We start from the raw sequence: 20,106 nt of genomic DNA, 5'->3' as shown, positions 1-20,106 counted from the left end.
GTTTTGAGAAACGATGTACAAATGCGCTTTACACAATTGATGTGTGTATGGATTGGGATAACAGTTGTATGAGCCCCTAATAAAATGTTAAAAAAGAAAGAAATTTTTTTAAAAAGCTGTGTCTCAGCAAACCTTTGGACACATGACCTTGGGCTGATGGTCTCCCTCGTCCAGATTAGATGTCGCTAGTTATCTTGTCCTTGACCTATTTAAGATTTAACAAAGGTTCTCTTTAAACCCAAATCACTGCCATCACATCAGTGAAGACTCATAGCAACCAATAATACAGGATAGAACTGTCTTGTGAGTTTCCAAGACTCTTTATGGGAGTAGAAAGCCCTGTCTTTTGCCCAACAAGCGACTGGTGGTCTCGAACTGCATACTTTGAGGATTGTAGTCCAATGCATAACCACTACATTACCAGGGTTCTTTAGAGTGAAATAGTATGGCTGGAGCCTTCTTTGTGGTTCAGAACTAAATGCAATGATAAGTTTGAGCAGCAAAACCCACATGCTTTGGGGTCAAAATGACTTGGCAATGAACTCTGGCTCCACTGCTCACTAGCTGTGCAGCTTTGGATAAGTTACTTAACCTCTCTGGACCTGTTTCATCATCTGCAAACTAATTCAAAGACCCACATCACAGATGTGGGAGGTTAAATGAGATGCATTTGGTCTTGATGACAGTGTGGGCTAGTGCCCAAAACATTCTATTCATTCTGGACAAGCAAAAATAAAGTCATAAAAAAGACACTCAGATTTTTATGAAGCCTAAAAATAGCAAAATTGTTTTCTGCAATAAGCATTCACAGTGACTCAGATTCCAAAGCTTTCCAAAACCAAGGAGCAGAGCACTGTGCTAGGTGTTAATGCCCTGACCGTGCACAAGACATTGTCATCCTTCGGGAACTCCAGTGGGGAGGTAAACAGCGGAGGGAGTCCTTATCACTTGCTATGACCATGTTGGGACCCAGCTTGGCGTTCTTCCCTATCGTCTACTTGCAGGATTGGTCTTTCAGCAGTAGTTCTGGTACTAGGAAAGAAACCCAAACCCAAACTCACTACCATGGACTCGATGCAGATTCATGACTCATGGCGACCCTACCGGACAGACTAGGATTGGTTCTGTTAGTTAGCTAGATTTAGGGACAGGGCATTGTTCTTCCCATGCCTGCAAAGGCCCCCATTGAGGAGGTTGGGAAGAAATCAGGCGACCATTAGACACCAAGAAGAGCCCCCTAAACTGAGTGTGCTCACACTCTAGCCTTTGAGCCAGGTGGGAAGTACACCTGAGCAATCCAAATGAGGTCCAGGCTCATGACATCACCCTGGTGAGATCAACCCAGCCAATGGGGTCAACCAATACCTTCAACCACACATTCCCCCAGTCAGGGGGTGGGCCAGAATAAAGGTGGGAGCAGGCTCTCTAACCCTGCTCCTAGTGGCAGGGAAGGGTGAGGGTCTTCCTCCCCCATTTGGGTGCACATGTACCCACTCTGGGCCTACTCGGGGCCCACAGCTTCTATTGCCCTCTTGTGCCCCACACTCCACACACTCCTGCCCCTACCTAACTCCCTCAGCCCCTCAGTCCCTGGGATTCATACACACACACACACCAGTTCCACAAGTGTGGGTACTCTTTTCCATGAGGTTGCTTGTGCCCAGTTGTAAAACCCTTGAGACTGTAGAACCTGACACTGGCTCTGTACTTCATAAAAACCCACTTGGATTACAAAACAGGCTTCGGTGTAAATGCAAAGCCCAAATCCGAGGTACCAAATTGAGAAGCCTTACATTTCCTGTGCATTTCTGATGCTGTAACTCATGATAGGAATAGAAAACCCCGTCTTTGTCCCAAGGAAGGGGCAGGCTGGGATATTAACATCCTCGGGCAACATTTCAACATCTGTGTCTTAATTTGTTCATGCGTCAAATGGACTCAGATGAGCAATAAGCCGAGATGAGATATCCATTGTGTAATGCCAGTCGTTAAAGGATCAGAGAAGGGGCGTTGGTGGCACATGGGGTGCATGCACTGAGCTGCAAACCACAAGACCAGTGGTTCAAATCCACTGGCTGCTCATTCAGAGAAAGATGAGACTGTCTACTCCTATCAAGATTTACAGCCTCAGAAATGTTTTGAAACCATGGTAGCAAATGGACAATACTGCTTGATGTGATTGAACTATGGAATGTTATGATATCTGTAAGAGCTCCCAATAAAATGATGAAAAAAAAAGATTTAAAGCCTGGGAAACCCCAAAGGAACAGTTCTATTCTGTCCTAGAGTCAGCATCAACTCAATGGCATGTGGAATTTTTGGAAAAGGTCCAGAAGGATCCCTGGTGGCACAACAGTTAAGCACTTGGCACAAAGGTTGGCAGTTCGAATCCACCTAGCACTTGGATAAAAGAAAGAGCTAGTTAGTGGTCTGGTCCAATAAAGAGGACAGTGCAGGAAACCCTATAGGACAGTTTTACGCTGTTGCATTGCAAGGGAAATCCTAATAGGGAATTTTAACCTTTGGAAAAGACACCCAGTGCACTGGCTCACCCCACGTACTTCCTCATTCCTAGAACGCACCCATCCCAGGACCCCCTTCCTCCTGAACTAAAGACCTTGTCTGTACTAGAAACCCCTGCCTATTCTGATTCTGCGGCCTTGCTCCTTTTGTGACCTTGCTCTTGCAGATAAAGTATAAATGCTACGCCCACCCAACATTCAGGGCCCAGATCTTACGGAACATTCAGCTCCTCTGGGTCCCTGGCTAATACATTTTTCCTCTTTCGAGTTCTCTAAGAGTGCCGCCTGGTCATACCCGAGTCACGATTTCATTGTGAGAGCATTCGGTCGCTGTGGATTGAAAGTGACTGAGGAACACCTAACGAGCAGCATAGGGACCAAAGGAATGGTTATGATCCAGGAAATATCTTAAAAATCCCATCTGGTTATATAGAAGACTCCTGATCAAAGGAGGGGGGTGAGGGTGCGGGGAGACATAGAACAATTTTAAATTCTCATAGACTCTAAACTTTCTGGAGCCACAGAAGCCGGATCAACCCCTGAAACCACTGCCCTGAGATCACATTGACACCTTGAACCAAAAATATCCCCTAAAGTTTCCTGGAAACCAAACAGTAGCTAGTAATGCACACCCTCGCCACACAGCCATAGCACCATGTGTTGTCTGGGGCTTGTTCTGAGTTTTATTTCATTTGTCCTATTTAACCTTATGTAGGGAGCTCTGATGGCACAATGGTTATGAGCTGGGCTGCTAACTGCACAGTCAGCAGTTCAAAACCACCAGACGTGCTGCGGGAGAAAGAGCAGGCTTTCTACTTTAGTAAAGAGTTACACTCTTGGAAACCCACAGGAGCAATCCTACCCTGCCCTACAGACTCACGATGAGTCAGAATTGACTTGGTGGTAGTGAGGAAATTAGTTAGCTTTATGTTATGTTCCAAGCCCCCAAGCAGCTTGCAAGCTCATTGAAGACAGAGCAGCATAGTTTTAGATCCCTCCTAAGTGCCCAGGATACTGTGATGCACACGGCAGGAGACTGATTAAGATCAGTGAGACACATTGTATGCACAAATTCCCGAGGAGCAGGAATCAGTCTCAGGGAAGTTGGCAGGTGCAGCAAGAAAGCAGGAAGTAGAGACAGCTTCAGCAATTGGATCTCCCACAAGGGCACCATTGTAGAACAAAACAAAAAAACACACCTCTTTGGAACCCTGATTGTGTAGTGGTTACTAGTTGGGCTTTGATCCTCATGGTCTGCAGTTCAAAACCACCAGCAGCTCCTCGGGAAGAAGGCTGGGCTTTCTACTCCAGCAAACAGGTACAGGCTCAGAAACCCACAGGAGGCCAATTTGAGTCAGCACTGACTTGACTCCATGGCAGCGAGTTTGGTTTTGGAAAGGTCTGGAGAAGCTACCGTAAACACATCATAGTCTTGATTTTTAGTTTATGTTCTCTGCTTCTTGTGGGCCCTCGCCCAGTGACAGGTGGTTTAGCACTCAGATGCCAACCCGAAGGTCCCTGTTGTGAACCCACCAGCTCTCCACAGTAGGATATGTTAGCCCCTAACGCAGTGGTTCTCAACCTTCCTCATGCCTCGACCCTTTCATACAGTTCCTCATGTGGTGGTGACCCCCCAACCAGAACATTAGTTTCGTTGCTACTTCCTAACTGTCATTTTGCTACTGTGATGAATCGGGCGACCCCTGTGAACCGACCTCCAAAGGGGTCGAGACCCACAGGTTGAGGACTGCTGCCCTAAAGACTTACAGTCTTGGAAATCCCGTGGGGCAGTTCTACTCTGTTATGTAGGGGCTGCTGTGAGTCCCAATTGACCTATGGCAACCCCTCCGCGGCCCCCCACCCCCGCCTCTCTGCTTCCAAATACCATGAAAATGAGCCTTCTTGCCAACCCAGGAGTCCTGGTGATGTGGTAGGCTAAGCACAAGGTTAGGGGTCCAAAACCAGCAGTCACTCCACTCATATAGAAAGATGAGGCTGTCTATTCCCCCAAAGACTTACACTACCGGAAATCCTAAGGATCAGTTCTCCTCTGTTCTTTGCAGGGTGGCTACGAGTTGGAATGATGTGGCAGCGTTTTCTCTTTGCAACCCCTGGGTTCCCAGATTGTGATCACTGGTAAGAACCAGCGTCATCCATTTCCCAGCACCTGATGACACAGGTTGTTTATTCATTTGTCATTGCGGCTCCACAACCAGCTTGATTATCAGATCGGCTTGTATTTCCCTTTGCCAGCTAAGGGGCAGTTGGCTGCCGCATTATCAACTGATGCCTTAAGGATCAGCCTAAGAGACTTGCTGCAGAGTTATTTTGGGAAAGATTCTTCTGTGCCTTTTTTAGGGCTGTGCAACAGCCACACGTTTTTTTGTTTTATTTTGTTTTATCCTCCTGTCAGGGTTTTACCTGACCTTAAAAAACTGTCAAGGGCAGGTGGAGTCCACTGAGTGTTCTAGAAGATTTCCACTGGCCTGATCGCTTTCCTGCCCCCCCTCCTCTGTGGCTGTGACCGTGCTGACTTCATCCTCCTCCATGAGCTTGCATCTTTACAGAATCTGCCGATCCTGCAATTGCCCTTCAGGTCATTGATTGCTGCTTTAGCAATAACAACGGCAACAGCCTAGGTTTTTATGATTTCCAGGATCCAGTGGTCTCACTTTTAAAAGGATGATGCACCTTGCAAATCATTTTACCCAGATCTAGGGGAAAAGAAGAAACATTTAAAAATAACCCCAAAAAAAGCCCGTGTATGCTAGCTGTCTGGTCTCAAATATATTGCTAAGGACCCCTTTAAGGTGATGAGTGAAACTCACTGATGCGTAGGTTGTGCCAAGTTCTGGGTGTCTAATAGCTTACCAACCCCCATAACCACACCAGGATGTTCTTACCTCCCATTGTCTCCTTTCCTCACCAAGCCAGCCTTTCCCCTTCAATATACGTCTTCTCTATCTGAGAGCCTATGCGGAGGAAAGCACAGGCTTAAGGCTCAAGGTGGACCCCTCTGTGGGGACAGTAACGAGGTAAGAATAAGAAGCAGGCTGGTTGGCTGCACTGCGATGTGAACAGAATGAGTAATGACGTTCCACTCTGCACAGGACCTCCCCAGCCTTCCAAACGCCAGCCCTGCCTTGTGTGCGGCGTGGTGAGGAGCTATTACGACACTTCCAGAGAAAGTCACGCAACACCCTGCAGGCCGGGCCTCCTCAACACCATGATTTTCACATTTCCATCTTGCCTTGGGAGGAAATGCATCCAACAAAAGATATGGGCTCTGGAATGCATGGAAGAGGTATTTCCCCCCTCAAGGAAAGCAAAAAGAAACTTCTCTTATTAAAAAAGACACCAATTGCCGGCCCTAAAGCATTGACATAAATAGAGACGAGGAATCATTAATTCGCAGGGCTCCCCCCACCCCGCAGCACGCGCCCGCAGCCCGCAGCCCGCTTCGGCGGCCGACGTGGGCGGGGCTTGGCGCACGGACACGCCCCCTGCGTCTAGCCCCCGGCACCAGCCGCTCCGGCGCGAACCGCGGTTTGGCCCCGCCTTCCTCGCAGGGGGAGCCGAGGGACAGTTTCTGCGCCTGCGCCCTGGGCCGCTGGGCGTCTCGCGCGGCCGCGAGCCGCCCCCTCCGCACGCTCTAGGGCCCTTTGTGCGCCTGCGCGCTCCCGCTCCAGCCCTCCCGCTCGGCTCGGCTGAGTCAGTCAGTCAGTCAGTCAGTCGGAGTCCGTCCCCGGAGCAGCAGTGAAGCCTCTCCAGAGCCCCACCTGCGCAATTATTCGACTTCCCCTCCCTCGCTCCCGCCCCGCGTCTCTCTTCACCCTCTGTCCCGTCCTTGCTCGCGCAGCCATGGCGGAGCCGTCGGCGGCCACTCAGTCTCCGTCCGTCTCGTCGTCGTCCTCCGGGGCCGAGCCCTCCGCGCCGGGCGGCGGCGGGAGCCCAGGAGCCAGCCCCGCCCTAGAGGGGAAGAGCTGCGACTCGTCCTGTGCGGGTAAGGGGAGCCCGGGGCGCCCCGCCGGGGAGGGGGCTCTCGGGGCGTGGGGCGCAGGGGGCGCGGACCCGGAAATTAGCCGGGGCTGCGGGAGGGCTCCGGCCCCGGGGGACGCGCGTTTGGGAAACGTGCAGAGGGGGAAGGGCAGTAAGGTCGAGCAAACGGTGAGGAAATAACGGGGTGTGCGGGGAAACAGGTTGGGGGCTGGGAGGGCTTCTAGGGAGTGGGCGTTAACGCCAAGACCCGGCTGGTGGCGGGTGGGTTGCGAGGGCGGGAGCCGAACCGAGTTGGGGGATTCGGAAGCGCCATCCTCTGCGCGGGGTGGGCTTAGCCCAGGGGGTCGGGGGCTAGAGGGACCCAGGCTGGGAAGAAGATCGAGGTAGGCTGGGGGACGGAGCAATACGGGGTGACGCGTTACAGGGACATGGTGGTGGCAGGGGTGCATTGCAGATTGCAGACAGGTGTCATAATCCAGCATGCATGGGAGTCGTCGATGTTTTTTTTTCCTAGTAGCTTCTGGGGAGGGGGAGGGAGTGAACCTGCTCCTAGGCTGCTTTTCTGTGCCTTTTTAACATTTGGGGGACAGGCGCGAGTTTTCAAGGGCTCCGAGAGGGGGGGCCAAGCCATGCTGAGACCACCCCCCCCCCCCCCCCCCGAAAAAGATTTGGGGAGGGAGTTGCGGATGGGCCAAGATGGATGCGCGGCGGCCTCTGCCGCCCGGCCTGCTCCGCTGGGGCGCGGCGTGGGGGTGGGCGCATGCAACCGGTCGCTAATATTCTAGAAGGTTAAGAAATAGGGAGCCGGGCGAGGCCGTCCAGTACGTTCCGATTTCGTATCTTTTGTGGGCTGTTAGTGATCGCAGCGGAACAAAAGGGGGCGTTTGCAGCCAAAAAGCGGGGGAAGGGGAGACATCCAGACAAAGCGAGAGCTGGTTGAACCCCCTCTCCCCTCCCTTGGCGGAGAAAGCCTCGAGGGAAGCTGCAGGCCGCCTTTAGTTTCCATTGTATCGACGTCTGCCTGCTGCGGGGAGCTGGCTGGCAGGCTCCCCTGGCGCGGTATCTGCACTGCAGATACGCCTTGTGGAGGGGGGGGAAATTGCAGCATGAGCAGCAGGCAGGTGGTAGTTCTTAAAGGAACTGAGTCTGAATTACACACACACAAAAGCGCCTTGTGAAAGAAAGGGCCATATGCTAAGGCCAGTGCGGGTCATCTAGCTCTCCAGTTCGCGATGGTAAACGATTTTTATTAAGATTTGAAAATGCTTCGTTGTCTCCTGGGCCAGTCTCGGGCTGATGGTTGGAAAGAACATACCGTATCCGGGTTTAGTTTGAAGGACAATGTCGACTGTGGGTGTCCACCTGTTCTAAGCCTTCCCATGGCTTTGCCCTCCATGGTTAGGATGGAAGACCCTGCAGACCCAGGTTAGCTAGCTGTCCGAGCAGCGAGGCAGCACATTTGGAACCCTGGCTTCCTTTCCCTCACCCGGATTGCTCCTCCACATTTTTGTGTCTCTGGGCAAAGATGCTCAGGAGCCCAGGTGGTGTAGTGGTTGTGCATTGGGCTGCTAACCTCAAAGCCTATGGTTCAAAACCACCAGCCACCAGAAGATGGGGCTTTCTATCCTGTAAAGAGGAGTCGGAGTCTTAGAAAAGCACGGGGGTGGTTCTACCCTGCCTTCTGTAAAGGGTTGCTGTGAATCGGCATCAACTCTATGGCAGTGAGTTTGTTTTTTTTGGTTTGGGCAAAGATCCAGATGAACAACTCCCTTATAAAACCAATGTGATATTTGGACTTAGCTAGCACAGCTCAATCTTTGACCCTTTTGAGCATGCCTTTGGGGTTTTCTTAAACCCCACCCCCCCCTCCAGTATTTGATTTGGCCCCTGTGGTGTAGTGGTTGTGCCTTGGGTTGGGATCAGAAAGGTCAGCAGTTTGTAACCACCAGCAGGCTCTGCGGGAGAAAGAGGAATGTTCTCCTACTCCAGGGAAAGAGTGACAGTCTGAGGACCTCACAGGGTCCGTTCTACCCTGTCCTATAGGGTTGCTATGAGTCTGCACTGCTCAATGGCAGTGGGTTTTAGGGCTCACGGTCATCAAGAAAATAGACATCTGTACTAATAATGTAGCACATTGAAAATGAAAGCTGAAACGATGTGACTGAGGAGCAGTCACTTATGTAGCAGGCAGTAAAATCCAGTCCTAGCATTTGCTGGCAAATGTTGGATCAGCTTCTTCTCTCCACTCCCTCCCCAATATGGTGTAGCGGGTTACAGAATTGAGTTGTGAACAAGGGCAGCAGTTCAAAACCACCAGCCGCTCCTCCGCAGAAAGACTAGGCTTTTTCGCTCCAGTAAAGAGTAGCAGCCACAGAAGCCCACAGGGGCAGTTCTATCTACCCTGTCCTATAGGGTTGCCCCGAGTCTGCCTCTGCGCAATGGCAGTGAGCTAGAGTTAATGCGTCGTTTAAAGAAAAACTGGCCCCCTTCCTGGTGCAGTGACGGGAAAGTGCTTTGTTCATGGATGGGTATACACATATACAAACCCCAACAGGCAAATCCTAACTCAGGAATGCATATCTAAGGTCTGATCTGTTTGGCGAATGAATCTGATGATCGTTTACCCCTGTCACGGTTTGTTGAGTGCTTGGCTGCTAGCCAAAAGGTTGGAGCCCATTAACTAACTCCTCAGGAGGACGATATGGCAATCTTTGTGCTTCTGTAAATTCTTGGAACCCTTGTAGGGCAGTTTTTTTCTATCCTATAGGGTCACTCTGAGTCGGAATCGACTCAGTGGCAATGGGCTTGGTTTAGGTTTTCTCACAACTTTATTTATTATTGGCTTTACCTTTGCTTATTTTTATTTTCATTCTCTATGATGCTGGAAAGGATGCTGAAGTGACATGTTACAAATTGTAGTCGAATTTGTAAAGTGTTATCCCAACTGCATGTTTTTTTCTTTACATTTCCCCCATACTATTAAATACTTCAATGTGGTTCCATTTTTTTTAAAATCGTTTTGTTGGGGGGGGGCTCGTACAAATCGTATAACAATCCATTATTGAATGATATTAAGCATAATTGTACATATGTTGCCATCAACATTTCCAAAACTTGAGCCCTTGGTCAGCTCCTTTTTTCCCCATCCCCTCCCACTTTTGTGGATCCTTGATCAATTACGTATTATTGTTGTTATTTCATGACTTACACTGTCCATTCTCCCTTCACCCACATTTTTGTTATTCGTCCCCCGGCAGCTGGGCAATATATCCAGCCTTGTGCTGGGTTCTTCTATTTTGCTCTGCCTCCCTCATCCATTATTTTGTAATAAAATTTTATTACAGAATTATTTCTTGGATCTACTGTTCACACTCTGATTGTCACCTGGGGCACATAGGACTATGCCTGGTATGTAATAGTTCTTGCCAAGAATTTGTTGCATGATCATCATACCTAAGAGCTGAAAAGTAACCCCCACGAAGTGAACTGGCTCGATGCTCTGCCATACAGTCTAGCAGTGCATTGTGGGCCGGTATTATAACACGGTGAACCCAGTGCCGGATTTTCATTTGTCAGATCCCTACTTGAATATAAAAGTTGACCCTAAGATACGACAGCATTTAGTTAGTTCATCGCAGAAGCCCAACTGACTTGCAAAATGGTTTCTCTACCTCCTGTAGAAAATGTCTTGTCTTCTGCATTCTGAAAATGCATGCCAGCTCTAATTCCAAAATGTAACAATTAAAATGGACCCCGAAAAACCCTACCAGAGTGTTGCTGCCAACCTTCGGGGTCAGGCTCTTCACCCAGCTCCTCTGGGCTTTAGAGCCTTTCAAAGCCTAAGTGAAAGCAGAAACATACGTAGTTGCTTGATGTCCTATAGAAAACTGTCTTGATAGTCTGTGCTGCTGAGCATTTTAAAAATGCTGGCTCATATATAGAGGCCTGTGGCATGGTGGTTTACACATTGGGCTGCTAACCGCTAACCGGAAGGATAGTAGTTCGAAACCACCAACTGCTTTGAAGGGGAAAGATGGGGCTTTTTATTCCTATAGAGTTACCGTCTCGGAAACCCACAGGCGCAGTCCTACCCAGTCAAATAAGGGTTGCCATAAATCAAAATTGAGTCTGGGGTTGTTTTTCTGGTTTATAACTAAAGAGAATGGGTGGGGGCACTCTCCAATACAGTGCCTGGGGGACTCGCACAACCAGCAGCTCAGTATCCCTGGAGGAGAAGGGCAAGGGCCAGGTTGCTTCCCAGCTTTCTACCTTTGAAGAAAACTTAAGGCTTGAAAGGCAGAAATCTGAGGCTTAATAAACAAATGTGGTGAAGAAAACTGAAGGTAAACATGCAGCCATCTAGCTCAGAAGCAACAAAGCCCACATGGAGGAAGCACACCAGCCTGCATGATCCTGAGGTGTCGAAGGGATCAGGTATCAGGCATCAAGGAACAAAAAATTAGATATCATTGTGCATGAGGGGGAGTGCAGAGTGGAGACCCAAAGCCCATCTGTAGGCAACTGGACATCCCCTTACAGAAGGGTCATGGGGAAGAGACGAGCCAGTCAGGGTGCAGGGGAGCAACGATGAAACATACAACTTTCTTCTAGTTCTTTAATGCTTCTTCCCTCCCACTATCATGATCCCAATTCTACCTTACAAATATGGCTAGACCAGAGGATATACACTTGGTACAGATAGGAACTGGAAACACAGGGAATCCAGGGCAGATGATCCCTTCAGGACCAATGGTGAGAGTGGCGATGCCGGGAGGGTGGAGGGAAGGTGGGGTAGAAAGGGGGAACTGATTACAAGAATCTACATATAACCCCCTCCCTGGGGAACGGACAACAGAAAAGTGGGTGAAGGGAGATGGCAGACAGTGTAAGACATGACAAAATAAAAACAATTTATAAATTATCGAGGGTTCATGAGGGAAGTGGGGCAGGGAGGTAGGGGGGGAAATGAGGAGGTGATACCAAGGGCTAAAGTAGAAAGCAAATGTTTTGAGACTGGTGATGGCAACAAATGTACAAATGTGCTTGACACAATGGATGGATGGATGGATTGTGGTAAGAGTTGTACCAGCGCCCAATAAAATGATTGGAAAAAAAATTCTGGGGCTTAAATATTTCCTGGACTTCTATTTTTTCCCCCTCTAAATGAGACTTAGCTTTACTTCTCATCAAGAATAGATAACGTGCATATTGTTTGAATTGTAAACATGTCTTAATTTTCACTGTAAAATACTGAAACTATAACTTGCCGTAGACCATTTTTTATTATTGCCATGAAATTATGAAACCAGAATAAAGCTCCATTTCTTGCATCTGCCCCAGAAATTTGTTCAAATCTAAAGCAGTATGGGCAATTAATTATTATTTTTTTCCTCTAATGAAATGTAATCGTTCTGTGCCTTTGTTTTGGTTCCACCACACACAATTCTGGCGTGTCAGTGTATGGGATTTTCATTTCTGGCGGGTACCTTTAAAGGAATCTGACCACCTGTCCAGCATTGAGATCATCCAGGCGTTCTATTTGTCACATTAGCAGTGGCAGAATAGCACCGGGGTAAAGACCCCAGATCTGAGCCCCCCAGACATTCAGCTTGAATCCTGGTACTCTCAATAATTGTGTGGCGTTGTGCAAATTTAGCCTAGGCCTCAACTTTTCTTAACTCTCAAAATGAGAGTGATAATGGGACCTGCCTCTAAATTGGCATGAAGCTTAAATCAGAAAACACACCTAGTGACGCCAGCACTGCTTTGCTGATAGTACATGCCTAGTGGTCCACATTGCCATCCGTGGGGAAAGAATACAATGGACATTAGCCATGTGGCCACAGTAAATTTGCTTGGTGCCAGAAGTCCTGACTTCCAGTGAATAGCACCTTCTGTGTGATGCAGCCGTGCACAGGTTCCACTGTTTGTGCTTCTATTGTTAAAAAATTGCTGGCTGAATTAAAAACAAGAAATCACAATCTTCTTGAAATAAAGGAAAATCTGGTTTCCTTTTCTTCCCCAAAGTGAGGCAGTTGTTTCAGTGTGACACGCACACTAATGTCTTTAGGCTGCCCCCCTCTCGCTCAGTTTGTTGAGAGAGGCATGGGACTGTGCATGGGTGATGTGGAGATGGCTTGTCTGACACATTAGTACACTTAAAAGTTTCCCACTTCATACTGAGTAAAAGCCATGGTTTATTAAGGAACTCTTCCCATCAGTGGGGCCAGAGCAGAGGAAAACACAGGCATGGCCATGCGCCTGGTCCCCACATGCCCATCGACCTGGGTGGTTTTTATTCCTCCAGAATATGATGTTTATTTCACTGTGCTCTCTCTTAGAGTCCAATTCACAGGTAATTTAAGCACTCTGATCAGATTAACCAGCCTAGCCTACATATCTTTAACAGACACAATTTAGCCCTAAATTAAAATATCTTGGTGGTTTATTCATGATGTTGCTGGGAAGGATGTCATGTCAGAATTGTTGTCTTGTGGGATTTTACAAACGATCTGTAAGCAAAATGAAACCAGCATCCTTGCTTGTGTTGCCTTCTGCCAGTGAGCCAGTGACCCCGAGTCCTGAGAAGTCAGTAGTCACCTGCCTAACGTGCTGCATGTCCAGCGCTTGTTAATTCATGCTTGGTAACGAAGCATTTGGTGGTAAGTCATTAGAAACATGGTTTTGGTATGAGTCAAGAGGCTGTTGTATAGAAAAGCACTTCTCCATCTGTATATCCTAGGACGTATTGCTGTAGTCATTCTAAGCAGAATTACAAAAGCTCTTGGCGATAGATTTTGCAGCATAAATATTTTGGGGTTGTATGTACTGACCTTATTATGGTTTATGTTCAACTTTATTGTTGATAATGAATTCAAAACCCCTAAAGAATAGACTTGTGAAATATATTATCTGTTTCATAGTAAAACTTTTTAGGTCAGGTGACCAAGTTCGTAAAATCAACTCATTTTGAAGTTTCCTAGGAAACGGACTTACCTTTTATTTTACTCATTTGTTACAGTGAATAATTTAAAATTAGTTTTGAGCCATGAGTGACCTTATGGATGTTTGAAGGAAGTATGCTTAGTTAGTGTAGTTATAGTCTTGCTTGTGATTGCATCATGTGACTTATGTAAGATGTGTTACTCTAATATTGCAACCTCAGAGATGACAATCTCTGGATACAGCCTAGGGTTTTGCTGTTCATTTAATTTTTAGGGGCATGGGTTGGGGGGGTCAATTGTCAGTAAATGGCACTACTTATGTGTGGATCTTTTAAATTTTCAAGTAAATTTTTTTTTCCCAGTTCACTGATGTATTTCTTCCTCTCAGTACGTCAGGAGCCCTGGTTATGCTGCCGGGTAAGCATCAGACTGCTAATATTAGCGAGATAGGAGGTTCAGACCCCACCAGCTGCTTTGTGGGAGAAGGACGAGGCTGTCTATTCCAGTAAAGATTTGCGGTCTGCATAGCACCACATAGGTCGCTGTGCATGGACTCAGGGCAGTGAGTTGGGTTTTCTTTTTCAGTCATTTTATTGGGGGTTCCTACAGCCCTTATCACAATCCATCCATCCATCCACTGTGTCAAGCACATCTGTACATTTGTTCCCATCATCATTCTCAAAACATTTTCTTTCTACTTGAGCCCTTGATATCAGCTCCTCATTCCCCCCCCCTCCCCGCTCCCCCCTCCCTCATGAACCCTTGATAATTTGTAAATGATTATTTTGTCATATCTTGCACTGTCCAAAGTCTTCACCCACTTTTCTGTTGTCTGTTCCCAAGGGAGTGGGTCACATATAGATCCTTGTCATCGGTTCCCCCTTTCCAACCCACCCTCCCAGTATCGTCATTCACACCATTGGTCCTGAAGGGATCATCCGTCCTGGATTCCCTGTGTTTCCAGTTCCTATCTGTACCAGTGTGCATCCTCTGGTCTAGCCAGACTTGTAAGGTAGAATTGGGATCATGATAGTGGGGGGAGGAAATATTCAAGAACTAGAGGAAAGTTGTATGTTTCATCGTTGCTACCCTGCACTCTGACTGGCTCATCTCCTCCCCATGACCCTTCTGTAAGGGGGTGTTCAGTTGCCGACAGATGGGCTTTGGGTCTCCACTCTGCACTCACCCTCATTTACAATGATATGATTTTTTGTTCTTTGATGCCTGATACCTGATCCCTTTGACACCTCATGATCACACAGGCTGGTGTGCTTCTTCCATGTGGGCTTTGTTGCTTCTGAGCTAGATGGCCCCTTATTTATCTGCATAAGACCCCAGACGCACCATCAGCTTTCTTCACCACATTTGCTTATGCACACATTTGTCTTCAGTGTGCATCATGGAATGCCAATTTAATAGAACTGAGTGTTCTTGCATTGAGTAAGTACTGGAGTGGAGGTCCAGTGTCCATCTGCTACCTTAATACTAAACCTATAAATATGTGCACATAGATCTATTTCCCTACCATCCTATATAAATATATTTACATGTGTACATGCCTGTATTTAGACCTCTATAAATACTCTTTGGCGCTTAGTTCTTTCCTCTGTTTCCTTTTACTTTCCTCTTGTCCCACTATCATGCTCAGCCTTCATTAATTTCAGTAATTTATCTTGGTTAAATTGCCTTTTCTGAATCCCTACCAGGCCTCTCACACCCTCCTTGTCACTAATTTTGGGTCACTTGTTGCTCCCCTGTCCCTGGGTTGGTCAACACCACCTCTTCCCCCCCCCCCCCTCTCCTATGTCCCCCAGAATCGGTCCGTTGTTTTCTCCTCCAGATTGTTCATCTAGCCTATCTTATCTAGATAGACATGCATGAGTTTGGTTTTCCAAGCACATCACCATTTCCTCACGAGGAGAAATGGAAGCTTTGGGACATTGTTCTTCTCTAGCAGATTAACTCGCTCAACTTAAGGCTATATTAAAGGATATGTTGGAAAGCTGGGGGTTTTTTTGTTTTGTTTTTTAAGCAAAATTAGTACAACTTTCCTTTTAGCTTGTTACCTGAAAAGCATTTCAACACTAAACTGGTTTCCATTTACATATAAGGTGTAGATAGAATTGATCTTGATGATACTTTATTCTTTTTTTTAAAATCAATTTATTGGGGGCTCGCACAATGCTTATCACAATCCATAGGTTCATCTATTGTGTCAAGCACATTTGTTGCCATCATCATTCTCAAAACATGTGATATATTATTCTTGTGCATTGTTTGGGGGCTTAAACTGTTGTATCCATACATTAGCTCAGTTCTCCAAATGTTTGCACATACATGGAGTCCCTTTGTTGGTTGCTGTGGGAAATGAAAGCATCACTTATCTCTCCTGAGGCTCCACTGGGTTGGAGACTAGTGTTATGTTTATCTGAATGCTTAACTACTGTATCTGATCTCAGGCCTGCTGGAAGCCTTATTTTGCAACTGCAGAGTCAGGCTCAAAGAGATGGACTGATGAGCCCAAAGTTTAGTGACTGGGGATGGACTCGGGGATTATGGGCTTAGTACAGCTGTCTTCCCAATAGACCATGAACCCTGCGAGGCCACATCACAGCGGGGCTGCCTGGGCTTTCTCAGGCTCTCCGGGTGTTTGCCTTTGGTAGGCTCGGGTATAATCTTACTCCTTTCCTATCACTCTCCAGTAATGGGCAATATTTGAGTTCCTTCCTCTGGCACGTTTCTGCTTTACACAGCTTCTGGTGTTCACACATACACACCACCTCTCTTTACAATGTGGGGAAATAAATAAATAAAAACGTGGAGTGAGTCTGGGACTCGTTTATTTACCCTTGAGTTCAGTGATCAGTTAACTTAAAAACTTGTCATTTCTGGTTCTTGGTTCCTAAGGCAGGTGCCCTTTGCTTCCACTGCTGTTCTGAAACACCTGTCCAGTTCGCCATGCTTTTGCAAATGATTAAATCCAGTGGTCACTTCTCCATCCGCAGCTTTCAAATCAACTGTATAAGCAATTGCTTCTTCCTCCTTGGAGCACCATTTTCATTTCCCTTTCTTTGTATCTCATTCTCTTGACTTTCCTCCTCTCTTAATGGCGGCCACACCTTCTTTCCATTGGTTTTTTTAGGAGGGTGTGGTCAGGGCGGTGATAGCTTATATATCATACAATTAACTATCAGAAAGTATATACAGTTGTTTTCACAAGGCTGTCCAACCAGTACCACTTGTTAATTTCAGAACAGTTTCAGCACTCCATAAAGAGAACCCCCACCAGTTAAAAGCAGTCATTCTGGACCCCCTTACCCCCTGGCAACCACTTGTCCAATTTCTAATGCTGTGATTCACTTAATCTTGAGATAGCTTGTTGCTGGTTCTTTTTTATCTCCCCAACTTCAGAAGATTGGAGTGCCGCAAGGCTTGCCACTTGGAACTTCTCCCTCTGCACTCATTATTCTCATGTGTAACACCCAGGCTTGTGTTTTGTAAGGTCATCTTCAGTCTCCATGTGTAATAGATATCCTAACCTTACCCTGTCCACGCCCAAACTTCTGGTTTTTCCATTAAATTTGTTCTTGCCACCCCACCCCTGTTTTCCCCAGTTCAGTAAATGGCAGTGCCTTCCATCTTTGACCAAAGTCAAAAAGCTTTGAGTCATGCTTGACTCCTCTACCCCTTTAATGAGAGGGCTTCACAACGTTCATGGGAGAATTCCACAATCTTCTCATTCCATACTTTCACGAACTTTTTGCAGCCTTCTTGTACATCCTCACACAAATTCTTGTATTCTGTCTTCTGACCAACTCTTTCAACTTCTCTCTGCTGCTACCCTGGGCCAGGATGTCATCATAGCTCTCCTGATGGTGGGAAATGCCTCCTGGCTGGTCTCCTTGCTTCCTCCCAATCTCCCTCAAGGCCTTTGCACCTCACAAGAACTGGGGGGAGCGTGTGAAGATGTAAGTCCAATCCCATCGCTGTTACCAGTAAAATGTTCCAGTGGCTTCTCATCATACTCAAGTGTAGGGGTCTGTGGAGGGCTTAGGATGCCCTGTGATACCCTTGTCCACTCTGCCTCAGCCACGCAGGCCTCCCTGCGCCTGTTCATAACAGGAATACCCCTTTCTCCCCACTTCCCCATCAGGGTCTCCTCATTTATCATTCACTCCACCTGGAACATCCTTCCCTCTTGACACCGTGCACGTCCTCACCTCTAGTTGTTCTGTTGTCACTTTCACCAGGCCACCCTCTCGTTTGCCAGCCAAAAAGTGGTGATTCAAATCTGCCTGGGGTGGGTGTGGGTGGGGGCTTTGTCAGACAGGCCTGACAATCAAGATCAAAACCTAAGGGTCAGTAAGAGACTGAGTGGCAATTGACAACACCACCATAGGCCCTCCCTGCTCTGTTTCTCTTGTCGCTTGATGTCATATCTCTGATTTGGTTTGACTCGGTTATATTTATTATTTGTCTTCCCCACAAGAATATTAAATTCTATCACAGTGAGAGGGGGGGATTTCCTGTTATATTCGGCACTCTATCTCTACTACCTGAGTAGTACCTGGGATGAAACATTTTCACAGATGTTGGAAAGAATGAAAGTAGAGCCCTTACTGGTTTCATTCACAGTGATGTTGTAACCCAAGAAATGAAAATAAGCCCTTGACTCATAATAATAATAGGTTTCTGATAAGTGCTAATGGGTGACCGACGAACTGAAGGAATGAAGAAACTCATCCCAGAAAAACGAATATAGCAAAGTATTGCATACTTTTGGAAAGTTCATGAACTCTGAAATCAGGTCATAAACGTCAAGTTAGTACCAGGTGAGTATTAAAAGTGGAATTTAGATTTTGCAGAAATATAGCCCTGTAGAAACTGATAATGCCCACTCAGGTGCTTGGGGAAGAGGTTTTCTCGTAAATTCTTCCTGTCCTAAATATACCTTATGTGTCAGGATGCCTTCTCTTCTAAGAAGGAACCTTGGTGGCATAGTGGGTTACATGTTGGAGCACTGGCCTGAAGGTCAGTTGTCTAAACCCACCAGCCTCTCCTCAGGAGAAAGCCGAAGCGGCTTGCTCCCAGAACAATGTACAGTCTGGGAAACCCAAAAGGACAGCCCTCCTTGTCCTATAGAATCACTAAGTCAGAATCTACTTGTGGGCAGTGGGTGTGCCCTTTTTTAGTTTTCTCTTATTATCTTTACTTCTAGACCCTCGTCGGTATTTTCTACTAATGGCTTTAACCCAGAAGACTCTTTTTATAGCCATACAAATGCCACATTTGGGCACGTTAGAGACTTCCAATAAAGACTCAGTGGTAGGCTAGTCTAATGCTTCCAGATTAGACAGTATGCCAGAATAAATTTAACTTTCCTTTTATGCCTCACAGAATCTGAGATTTTGATTAGGTTCATACACAGCAGTATTTGGAAAAGAGCAAGACATTCCTAAAGGCAAATATACTACTTTTAAAAAACTGGATTTATTGTCATATAATTCACACATCATTACAACTTAATAGTTGTGTTAAGAAGAGTTGTGCGCTTTTACCAAACCATTTCAGAACGTTTTCTTCTTTCTCATACTCAGTGTTGTTATAAATGTACTATTTTTAAAGTTGGATTTTTGAAATCTTCGGAGCTAGTATCCTGGTTACACAATCCATTTTGCCTCTATTCACTGTTCTCATTTTGTGCCCTTTGCACAAGTAGAACTCCTGGTTAGACTAAAATAAGTCCATTGAAAACCAACCTGCCAGTTTGCATTCTCCCCCTTCGAGGATGTGCTGCCTAATTTCCTGTTCCTGAAGTTTGGGCTATGTTTAGTGACTTGCTTCCAAAGTACAGCATGGAAGGGTACAAGGAAGTAACTCCAATGGGCAAACCTGGCAGGTGTGTACTCAGCCAGGGGACCGAAGTTATCACTTTCAGCAACAAGGTCTAATGATGTCTGATGTGACAGCAGTTCATCACCTCTGTATTATTGCTCCCCAACGGCACTCTAACCAGGAGGAAAACTTCAGACAAGCCCACGTGTGTGGGTGTTGGGGGCGGGTGGGGCACTACAAAATATGTGACCTGCCCTCCTCACAGCTGTCAGCATCTTAAAAACCAAGGAAAGTCAAGGAACCGCATGGTGCCAAGGAAGAGTGGCGGCCAGCTGTGACGGGGCCTGGGTGAGGGCCTGGAGCATGAAAAGGACACAGGAAGAACTAATGAAATCCAGCTAATGAAGAGGGGAGTTTCCCAACAGAACCCCAAACCCATCGCCTTTGAGTCCATTCCGACTCCCAGTGCCCCCCACCCCACCCCGGACAGCTGTCCCTAACATTTTCAAGGCTAGACATCTTCACAGAAACATTGCCACGGCGTTCTTTCCAGAGCAACGAGCTACCTTACAAGTAGCAGGCAAATGTTCACCGCTGTGTGACCATGCTCCAACAGTTAATGAGCATTAAAAAGACTCACTGCTAATTGATTTCCTTTCCACCGCACAAAAGCCTTGGTGGCACAGTGGTTCCGACGTTGAGATGCACAAAGCCAACAATGCGATACCTCCAGCTGATCCGTGAGAGAGAGGAGGCTTTCGACTCCCATAAAGAGTGGCAGTCTCGGAAACCCACAGGGCCGGGTA

At 47.0% G+C, this 20,106-nt stretch overlaps 1 protein-coding gene across 3 annotated transcripts in view; it reads left to right on the top strand.

The window, feature by feature from the left end:
- Window positions 1-6,227: 6,227 nt before the first annotated feature.
- Window positions 6,228-20,106, top strand: part of RTN3 (reticulon 3) — a 63,062-nt gene continuing 49,183 nt past the window's right edge. For 2 of the 3 annotated variants that reach the window (XM_013007435.2, XM_045297205.1), the window contains exon 1: window positions 6,271-6,525. In XM_013007435.2, coding sequence (XP_012862889.1) covers window positions 6,384-6,525 — 142 coding nt within the window. In that variant the 5' untranslated portion in view covers window positions 6,271-6,383. Of the gene's footprint in view, window positions 6,526-20,106 lie in introns of all 3 variants that reach the window. The other variant, XM_045297206.1, reaches the window with a different exon arrangement.

This window comes from Echinops telfairi, unplaced genomic scaffold (genome assembly GCF_000313985.2).
Source record: "Echinops telfairi isolate 266 unplaced genomic scaffold, ASM31398v2 ScPeMD7_7417;HRSCAF=8455, whole genome shotgun sequence".
NCBI lineage: Eukaryota > Metazoa > Chordata > Mammalia > Afrosoricida > Tenrecidae > Echinops > Echinops telfairi.
The sequence above is the reverse complement of the archived record's forward strand: the minus strand, read 5'-3'. Positions and strand labels throughout refer to the sequence as shown.